General features: G+C 48.3%; 1 protein-coding gene across 5 annotated transcripts; it reads right to left on the reverse strand.

The window, feature by feature from the left end:
* Positions 1–52: 52 nt before the first annotated feature.
* Positions 53–10,322, reverse strand: MTHFR (methylenetetrahydrofolate reductase). 5 transcript variants are annotated; one of them, XM_035344456.1, is made up of 12 exons: positions 10,175–10,322; positions 7,661–7,916; positions 6,342–6,580; positions 6,108–6,218; positions 5,735–5,928; positions 5,014–5,264; positions 4,211–4,345; positions 3,754–3,934; positions 3,144–3,326; positions 1,783–1,884; positions 1,435–1,554; positions 53–935 (listed from the first exon to the last, which is right to left on the reverse strand). In XM_035344456.1, exons 2-12 carry the CDS (start codon positions 7,900–7,902, stop codon positions 738–740), a joined length of 1,956 nt encoding a protein of 651 aa, XP_035200347.1. In that variant the 5' UTR covers positions 7,903–7,916; positions 10,175–10,322; the 3' UTR covers positions 53–737. The 5 variants fall into 5 exon arrangements, with proteins under 5 accessions (XP_035200347.1, XP_035200344.1, XP_035200345.1 ...); XM_035344453.1 differs by having other exon boundaries at positions 7,661–8,101; positions 10,171–10,313; XM_035344454.1 differs by having other exon boundaries at positions 7,661–8,098; positions 10,171–10,307.
* Positions 10,323–10,364: the final 42 nt, after the last annotated feature.

The following is a 10,364-nucleotide window of genomic DNA, read 5'->3' on the forward strand; positions in this document are numbered from 1 at the left end:
GCAGACACCATTATTCTTTGGACTGCTTACAAGAATCTAATCTAGTACAAGAGACAGTTGTATTCATGTAGTTTATTGTACTTGAAATAGTGTGATTCCTATTTGGTCTCATCCAGAAGTGAAATTCACATATTCCTATTAAAAAAAAGAAACAGGAATTATAGTAAGAGTTAAGTAGAAAAGTAGGAAAACTTGAACTGTCTTCTGGAGTGAGCACAAAAGAGATATTATCAGTTATGATGCAATGTATCTTCGGAGTGTAATATAAAAGTAGCTTGAGCTTCTTTGAAGGGTTGGTAACCACTAAAATATTTTTCTTGCATAGGCACTGCTGACAGGAGTGTTTCTGCCCCCAGGGCAGTGTATCTGGCATGAGAATGTTACCAGAATCCCACTAAGTTGTACCACGTTGATGCACCAGGGTTCTCCTATGCTATAATCAACATAGCCATGATTAGCACCTTTTTGTCCTGCAGAACTAGCCTTCAAGCTCAGTCTGGATCCTCACCTCAGAAGTTCAGAGGGTTCAGCCTGCTGTTCAGTGAGAGAAAGTCAGGGAGTATTTGTGTTGGGAATAGAAGAGCGTGTGGTGTGGGTATATATCTGCGAGCTTGCCTGGCTCTGAGCAGAGGTGCTCACTGGGTTTAGGAGTGCATGGTCCACCATCCTAACAGGAGCTGCTTTTTGGCTCCCTGCAGTCAGCAAATGGATGGAGGAAGTAAGGGATTAAAGAATTTTCACTGCTGAGTTGGAGAGTTCAACAGTTCAAAAGTATCATCCACAACCTGCCAGAGGCAGTTCTCAAGGGGGAAGTCATTGTCCACCAGGTTGACCAAGTAATAGTTGTCATGGATGTACTGGATGATCATGCGAGAGGGTGACTCCTCTTCATAGAGCTTTGCCCACTGCTCAATCCACAGAGCAAAGGCCTCATCCTGCCAAGGAAATAGAGAGATGGTTGTAGGGGTGTAATGCACATTTTATTCTACCTCACTTGGGAAAAACTGCATCACACATGCCAGGCCAGCCTGAGGCTTGTTTTTTTCTCAGTAGAAAGGGCAAGAGCTGAGCAAGGAGCATCCTACTTTCCAGTCAGTGGGAGGTGGTACCCCAAGCACAACTGTTCAGAGCTGAAATTAGGCACACTTGCAGTAAAATGGCTCAATACTGCCCCTGTGCGTGTAAGAGGAGAGGGAGAGCTACTGCTCAGAGCTCTGGGGACTAGTACAGCAACAATCGGAGTTTCTCTGAAGAGTTCTAACTAGAGCAAAGCTCTGCATACCCTGAGGGAGCAGGAGGAATGATATCTAGACCACGGCAAGCTAATGTCACAGCAGTCCTCAATTGCAGTAAGTGTTATAGACTGAAAATAAACCAGACACTCTGAATTTCCAGGGTATCACAGCAATGTATCCAGCAGCAGGAAGGACTCACCTTCCAGGAGAGGAAGCTTACAGGATCCACTACAGTGGGCTGGATGATCTCTCTGCCTGGGAAGATGCCCCAGGTGACAGCATTGGGTTGTAGATCAGGAGCATTGGTGATATTCTGGCCCTGCAAAGGAAAGAAAATCTTTGAAGCAGCTGCTGGAGGAAGGATTGAGTGAGTCTGCAAGTAAATTTATTCTGTCCTTGTTAAGAGATCAGATGGCTGCTTTGGGTCACAGCTGACTTGTTTCACTTTCCCCTCCCTTCATGTTGCACTTTGTTCCTGGGGATGTCTGAATCTTTGATATTTGCCTCTTTCCCAAGGTGGTGAAAGCGTCCTGTAACAGCAGCCTACCTTGACATTGACAATGTGGTAGTTCACCCGTGACTCGTATTTCTTCAGCACTTTGAGCAGTGCCGTGACGATCTCACTGGAGGTGAAGAACTCTAGGTAGGCCTGTGGGGATGTGGAAGGGGAAAGAGTAAGAGCCTTAACTTGTGGCAGAGCTGGGACACATACAGGCAACCAAGAGAACAGTTGTAAACTGTGCTGCTTAGAAACCAGGCAGCTTAAAACTTGAATGTCCATCTTCAGAAACATACACTACAAAGGAGACTTGAGCGAAGGGCAAAGCAAATTAGTAAGAGAGATGGGAGGAAAAAAAATGGAGAACAGTTGTAAGAGCCCAAGAGCAGCCAGTTCAGGAAAGCTACAAGCTTCTTGTTCTGCACCCATGTAAGCAGACAGGCTGGGATATGCTCCAGGCACTGTAACCATAGCTGCTGGGCCTGGAAAGCAGCCTGTGCCAGAGCACTTGGAAGAGGCCTGAGCTTGACTTCTGTTCTCTGTGGTCCCCCATGAACAGCAGTGTCTGGCCAAGGCAACCCAGTCTAGCAGGAGCGAAGTCTGGGGTCTCAGCTGGGCTCTCCAACACACCCTCTCCTTTGTCCTGTCTCATCTTTTGTCCAGTCCTCCCTGTGAGTTTATCCAATCTAATTCTGTACTTGCCCTATCTACTGCTGTTCTGTGCTTGGCTGCTCTCAACAACTGCTTCCCCTCCCCCCCCCCCATTTCCTGGCTATTGTGTGAGATGATGGATTTCCCCTCACCTCAGGGGATTTTTTTTTTTGAAACATAACTGCATTTACCATCTGCTCATTTTATGGTTTTAGCAATTTGAATCCCTTTTGAAGAGAGCTGCTTTGTTTCCTAGTACAGGCCACTTGCCTGGCATTTACCTTGACAGGGGAGATTCCTATCACAGCCATTAGTGGCAAGGCTGTAGGGCCTCAAAATGCATGACCGTAGGAGGCAAACAAGGGAGATAAGACTACCTGCAGGCCAGAGAAGTAACCTGGCAGCTGTCTGAACAGCACAGCAGTAGTGCTGTGGTAGGGGCAATTGGTGGAGAACTCTGCCTTAGAGAAGGACAGATGAAAAATACCCTGTTACTACCATGAGAAGCTGGATAGCAGAGATACTGCCTCATGGATTCCTATTATTTGAAAAACCTGAGTGCTTCCTGCATCACTGAATGGGATCAGCTGCAGTGGGCAGGCACATTTTTATCTAAAACTTCATAGCTCTGCTCTGGAAAAGTAGTTACCACCAATTACTTGCTAAGAGTAAAAACAAGATTTTTTTTTTTTTAAGTAAAAAGACCTAGGAACTCCCTACAAAACTGAAACCAAACCTAGCCCAGAATAGTGCAGTACCTTTTGGAAGACATAACCTCCACTAGGCCCCCAGCCTACGATGGGGTCTGTGGATGGTTTTCCATTGATGTTTGGCTGGGAGTTGATAGTCAGGATTCCTCGTCTGTTCACCTTCTCCAGCTGCTCCTTCAGAAGGTTGGTTTCAGTAGCAAGAGGGTCATCATTCCAAGGCATGCACGTAACCTACCGTGAGGGGAGAGGATGCCTCACAATGTGTAATAACCCTCTTTGTTTACCTGCTGGGTGCTGAAGGAACTCAGAAAGACCCTAGTGGTCTTGAACACTTCTGCCTCAGGATAGAATCCCCATGTTTGTTTCAAGGGGCAGGGTATTTTTAACTTTGAGAATGATTTCCATCATCTGTCAGTGCAGACCTCTGTCTTGTCCTACTGTAGCAGCTTCCCTTTTACGCTGAGCCCTAGTTCTGGTTCCTGGATTTCCTCTGGTAAGGATATTCCCTTTAGCCACAATCTCAGCAAATCCTTTTAGATGGGAAAGTGCCCATTCTTGTTTAGAAGAACAATGCAATGTTCTTCCTCTTCCTCTGCAAGAGGAAGTAAGTGTTGTTGTCTGTGCCACACTGACCAGCCCTTCCTGGGCCATCGCTCACCTTATGTCCATTCTTGTTGGGCTCTCCAGTGATGTAACACGTGAAAACCTCAAAAACACTTTCCTCACCAGTCAGCTCTTCTCCCCACATCTTCAGGAGCTCCTCCCGGGGAGACTTGCTCTTCAGGTAGAAGAGATAATAGTCCTTCAGCTCCCCGAAGGCTGGAGAGGAGGAATTACCCCTGTAAGCAGAACAGACGAAAGATTAAGAGGCTGCTAAGGAAGATGTACCAATTTGGTGATGCAGGAGCACGGCCACCCAGGAAGAGAAGCACCCACCTACAGACCAGAAGCCTCAACATCTTGATGCCATTCTCTTCACCTCATTCAAATCCAAGCAACTGGGGACTGCTTTGTTAAGAAAACATCTCATCTGCCAGGCCCAAGGCACCAACTACAAGGACCAACTGCTCAGTACCACACATCTACCTCCCTGCCATTACAGGCTAACAGCTTACCATCGGCCGTTAGGGAAATCATCCCATTCTTGAGTTCGATAGATGTAGCTCTTTGGCCTGGAGGCCCAAAAGATTGGCCGAACATCTTCAACTCTCCTCTTGGGGTGAGCGCTGACTGCCCAGGGCAGAGGCCGCCTGCATGGAAAAAATGGCAGTTAAAGATCATCTGACTTTCCTGGAGAATTGGCCCGTGGAGAGAGCAAATAACAAGGGATGAGAAAAATTCTATTTGTCAAAAAGTAGAACAAACATCTTGCTTTATGCAAGATCTTTTCCCACTCAGTTCCCTCACAGATGCTGGGTAGGTGTCTGTTAAATGCAGAACTAACACCTGAGATGGGATGAGGTAAGGAAAAAGCACTGTATGAAGCTATTTTTAACAAGAGAAGTTAACCCTTTTCTTTTGCTTCCTCTTGCCTGTGGACTCAGAGAACCCACTCCCTATCCCAGCTGTAGAGCACCCTATAAATCCACAGTGGAAGCAAAGCACCTAGCCTTTAAGAGGGGTATTGAGAGTCTTCAAAAAGAATGTTTCTTCCAAGTGGCAGCCCTAAGAGATTAGGTTTTAAAGTTCCAGAACAGGCTACTTTAAAGCCACTTGATTAAAGTTCTTCTCTCAGCTGCCTACTCTATTCTCCCAGCTTTTGTCAGAGACCTGCAGGAAGGGTGAATTTCTAAATGCAGAAAGATACTTAAAAAAAAAAAAAAAAAAGCAGAAAAGAGATGCAACCCATCCACTGCTTGTGCCTTCAGTAAATGGAATGTGTAAGATAAACTAAAAGAAACCAGCACACTCAGCTCACCTGGGGTCCTCCTTCCAAAGACCGAGGCGCTTAAGGACTTCAGTAGTAGCCACTTCCCGATTGAGGGTGTAAAAATGGAGCCCATTTACCATGCCACTGTCCAGCAGTTCCCGGCACATGGACACTGCCAGCTCTACTCCATAGTTCCGGATAGCTGCATCGTTGTCCTTGATGGGTTCGATCACATCTTTTATTTCTTGAGGCACTTCCAGCTTGGAGAGCTTCACCAGCTGGCGCAGGGAGTGGTAACCCTGGATGAAGATACAGAGGAGTTCAGTCTTTCCAGGCCCTTTTCTGATGTCCCAGTAACACAGGTGTTTCATCTCAATTGGGTACCAGGAGACTTAAAACTGGGGACTTCTGTATTTTGTACTCCCAAGCCTCATCCCTGAGATGGTAACACAGCCTGGTTATTTCAGTTGAGGTTATTTCTTCACATTTCTTTACTCAGTGCCTGAGCCCAGCATGCTGACAATGACAACTAACAACTCAAGACTAGCAGACCATTGTCCTTTATGTCCTTCTTTCCTATATGGGCACAGAAAACCTTTTAAGCTTATGCCTAAGAGTTTGATTTGGTGAACCACCTACAGATCTATCACACTTAGAACCCGCACTTGCCAGAAAGTTTTGGAGGGTATTTGCAGACCGCTCTCAGGCCCTGACCCCAGAACACCTAACATTCTTATTGCCTCCCCAAGCCAGAATTACTAGATTTCACCTGTATGGGGAAGATGCCAGGAATAATGGGGCAGGTGATGCCAATGGCCTGACAATCCTTTATGAACTTGAGAAAGGTTTCTGAGCGGAAAAAAAGCTGTGTAATGATGAAGTCTGCCCCAGCAAGAACTTTCTCCTTGAGGTGCTTCAGGTCTGCCTCATAGCTTTCTGCTTCGGGATGGCCCTTTGGGTAGCCTTTGGAAGAGGGGAAGAAAAAAAAAAGCCAAACCCTGATGGTCAATACAACGCAGTAGAAATTAGAAAGTAGCCAATGTGACTGTGCTGTCGTTTACAGCCCAGGTCCAGAGAAGGACTACAGGGCTGATATCCCTATCTCAGACCCTACCTCACACTCTGCAATGAAAGATACATACCTGCCACACAGATGTCAAAATAATCATCAAATTCATTGCGAATGTGCTTAACCAAGTCAACAGCGTAGTTGAATCCATCTACTTCTTCTTCCCATTCCTCACCAGCAGGATCTGGAAAGAAAATAAACCCAGTTCCTCCAATTATTATTTCTTCATTTTACCCAGAAGTTGAATGCCACAGCAACACAACCTCACCACTGTGCATTGTAAGTGCTCTAGGACAAAAGGATTCACCTCCACGCAATGCCATGATGTTCTTCAAGCCCAGCCGCTTGGCCTTCTGCAGATGCCCCGTGATGTCATCCTTGGTCTGGTTGCAGCATGTCATGTGCAGGATGGTCTCCAGGCCACAGTAGTTGACTGCAGTGTTGGCAATAATCATGGAAGACGTTTCCTTGTCAGATCCTGGGTCCCCAGCAGGATGCCATGTCACATCAATAAAGAGTGGACCACCTGCTCCCATGCGGTCAAACCTGTGGATTTTAGAGGTGCGTTACCTTACCAGATAGCAGAATCCCTTCTTTACACCAGGGGTATCTTGCTCACTGCTGGAATGCCATCAACAAGCAGAGAAAGCTTGGATGACAGCAATAGGAGAGACAAACAAAAATGTTGAGCCGAGTTTATTCACAGTGGCCACTTGCTAAGGATAGTCATCATCTAACACTGTACAAGGAAGGGCTTAGAAACTCTTGAAGAAACAAGAGTTGTCTCAGTAGAATAAAATTCCTCTCAGCATGCTCTGTTAAACTGAAATCTTCTGATAGACAACCATGCAAATTCCATTCCTTTGAGATGGAAGGCTATGCCAGAACCCTCTGTTTCCACCTTTAACTCCTACAGGCCACAAATATGGAAAGATAGACCAGAAGAGACAAAGACTCCCTCCTAGCTTCTTCCTCTCCTGCTCCAAGGCCAGAACAGGAGCTTCAGTTTAAAGCAGAGCTGGCACTGGCATGCAGCAGTTACAGAAAGAGTTACAAAACTCCTTCTCCTCCATGTTGAGTATATGGTGGCTCCTAGGGCTTAGGCTCCAGGAGAACTTTTAGTTCTGGTGGAAACTATCACCTTTCATTTAGCATGTAGACGGGGACACCAGTCTCAGACTAAAACTGTAGTCCTATAGTGATACAGAGGCACAAACCATAGCAGCTGGATGATTCTGAAAGCTTGTAGGAATCTGTTCCAGATACTTGGGCACACTGCCCATAAAATAGTATTTTCTGTTTTAAATAGGTGCTTGTCTGCTCTGTTGTGCCGTAGTACTTTGCTTGAGCATGACAGTAGCCTTGTTCCATCTTCAGAGCTTGTGAGAGGGAGAACAGTCTGGCACCCTCAATAACCCCACTACGACACTTAACTCTTCAGGGCCTCCAAGGAAGATAAGTTACCTGTGTCCATTACCCTCCTCAGCAGGAAAGCACAGCCCCATTACCTGCTTCGTCACCTGAAAGGGGAGACAGAGCACGGGGCAGAGCCTGCCTCATTAGCTTTTTCCCAGCCCTCCACCATAGACACTTCATCTGTCCCCTCTCCCACCCTGCAGTCCTCACCTGGAGATGAGATTGACCGCAGCATTGGCTGTGCGTGGAGGGAAGAACTCCAAGGAGAACCACCTGTCTCCAGAGTCCTGCCGGCGGCGCATCTTCTCCCGCAGTCGCTCATAACGCTCGGCATCGAGTACAGGGGTGGAGCAGCGTGAGCTGTCCTTGGAGCTCTCACTCCCGCTGCTGCTGCCGCCATCGGACTTGGAGCTGGAACTGGCACTGCAGGTATGCTGGGTCTCATTGACCATGGTGAGCTCTCTGGAGGAGGGGAACACAAGGAGCACGGTGGGTATAAGGCAGGATAGATCTCCGCTAGAAGTTAGCGCTGGGATGGGCAGTAGATGACAGCAGGTAAAAGGAACAGGAAGCCTATGACAAGACCACTGTTAATCATCATCAATCAGCCTCTTTTGCTAGCTCTCTCTGTAAGCTGCAGTGGGGGTTCTGCTGAAAACACAATCAAAGCATGTATTTAGACTGTGCTGGAAGAAATAAACGTAGCAGTTGGCTTCATGCCACGCTGATGCACCTCTTCTGTGCCTGCTGGGTCAGATTTGGTTCTCAGAACAGTCAGGTCAACGTCACTTTTGCCCTGGCTACAGCTTAACAAGCCACGATGCCCACGTGCATCAGCTGAGGTCATCTTTGATCTTGTGGTCTTGGGCTGGACATGCCAGCAGACTTTTTCTACAGTAGCTGCCCCTTGGACTGTATCCATCTTCACAAATTCCCATCTGTTTGCCCCCAAAAGGCAGTGTTTCTTTACAATGCAGAGATAAGGGCAAGTGCTAATGTGGCAGGTAGACAAGAATGCACAAACTTCCTCTGTCAGGAAAAAAAAAAAAAAAGAATCCCATCTGGAATAGGGCATCACCACAAATTCTATCTTTTGTTTTGTCTCTAGGGGCAGCCTGTTGCATTTCTAAGCTTTAGTCATTCTCCACTAGACACATCTTTTCTGCAAGCATTTGTCACTGCACACACTTAGCTGTTTCCTTCACTATGTACCCTGCTCACGTTCCTTTCCTCACTGATTGTGGCTGCTTGGAAACAAGGTCAGTAGAGACCATCCCTTTCTCCTCTGCCTTGTAAAACGATCAGGTGTGCTTGTTTGGCTTTACAGAAAGGAAAACAGCACTGCAAGTACACGTGGGTCTAAGATGCCCAACTCCACGTAGCTCCCTGGGTGATAACTGCTTGATATTTTCTCCCAGAAGTGTTTCACCTAATGCCTTGAACATGAGTTAGTGATTACAGCTAATTAGAGAAGAGCTGCCATAAAACTTGGATCTGCATCATTTACTTATCTAAGTCAAACCTTCAAATTGTCACTGGGAAACAGCAGGCTGTCATTACATAACCTCAGAGCCTATTTTGGAGGAAATTGTTGCACAATCTAGTGCACATTTTGTCCTTACAGAAACTGTGAGAGTTTGGGCCATCCGAGCAGACTTTGAACTCTTCTTCTACTGTTTACACCGAGCTGGCAATCAAGCAAAAAGCCTTTGGGAGAAAGTCTACTTTTACCACCTGGGGACCTCTCCAGCTGGCAGGAGATAAGAGAGGAGTGCAGGGCTCTTGGTGCCAAGAGAAACCTGGAGTCTCAAATCTCTTGTGTACCAACATAGCGGGTCACAGTAAGATCAGCAGCTATTGACAACTCCCAAAGCAACCTCTGGTACACAGTTAGCAGCCTGCCCAAGCTCTTTCCAAAGAAACATGCCTGGCATCCCCGTGGCACTAATCTGGGGAATTATCCCAGAGCACAAGGTGGTGATCAAACTAGTGGGTCAGAACCGTGTGTGGTCACCTCCCAGTGCCTTGTTTCTGAGGAACATGCTACAGCCCCTCAGGCAAAGCATGACCTTGGTTTTCCTACTTGAGATTTAATACCCAGCACCCAGGAAGGTTTGCCTATTAACGCCTCTGTGCGGCAAGGCTTTCTCTTGAGGAGAACTCCTTATCTCGGTGGCAATCATGAACCACACAGACAATAGAAAGACTGCATGAGTTTTATCTCCAAGCAGCATTTGGAACAGCTTCCTTAGCCTCACACGCATCACAGACCTGCTAGAAGAAACTTAAAGCTATTGTAAAGGCAAAAAAAACATCTTTCTAAGCAGCAAAAGCAGTCAACCACCCAGCAGCTGGGGGTCAACGCTCCCGCTCCCCTGCGCCCCCCCCCCCGCCACCCCGCTGGGCTCGGGGCAGGGACCCGCGGACCAGCACAGCTACACCCGCTGCGTTTACCCGATCCCTGTGGCACCGCTTTACCTCCCCGCGGGGCATTTTCACACCCTCCAGGCCGGAGCTGACCCCCGGAGCTCTGCACCCCGCTGAGCCGGGCGGCACCACCCGGGGCCGCGCGGACACCTCGGGGGGCCCACGCACAAAAACCCGCAGGGGTCCGAGGGACCGAGCCGGGCGTGGGGCAGCTCCAGAACTGGTGAACCCAGCGGCGCGGCCCCTATGGGGGCGGTACGAGCCCCCCCCGTCTTCCCCGGGGCCCCGCTCACCTCACGGCGGGGCCGGGCGCTGCGCAGCGCGCGCGGCCCCATCCCGCGGCGCTTTAAGCCCGGCCGGCGGCGGCGGCGGTCACGTGGTGCCCGGCGTTTACCCTTACCCGACATGGCGCCGCGGCTTCACCTCGCTCCCCTCCCTCCCTCCCTGCCTAACCTTAGCGCGTTGGATGCCGTCGCGGCGGGGGTCA

The sequence above is a fragment of the Oxyura jamaicensis genome, chromosome 21 (genome assembly GCF_011077185.1).
Source record: "Oxyura jamaicensis isolate SHBP4307 breed ruddy duck chromosome 21, BPBGC_Ojam_1.0, whole genome shotgun sequence".
In the NCBI taxonomy this organism is placed as follows: domain Eukaryota; kingdom Metazoa; phylum Chordata; class Aves; order Anseriformes; family Anatidae; genus Oxyura; species Oxyura jamaicensis.

Coding starts and splice junctions, on each gene's coding strand:
- MTHFR (XM_035344456.1), bottom strand. CDS start 7,902: ATGGTCAATGAGACCCAGCATACCTGCAGTGCCAGTTCCAGCTCCAAG. Junction 3,327..3,753: donor CCAACAAGAATGGACATAAG/GTGAGCGATGGC, acceptor CCCTCACGGTAG/GTTACGTGCATGCCTTGGAA. Junction 936..1,434: donor TAAGCTTCCTCTCCTGGAAG/GTGAGTCCTTCC, acceptor TTTCCTTGGCAG/GATGAGGCCTTTGCTCTGTG.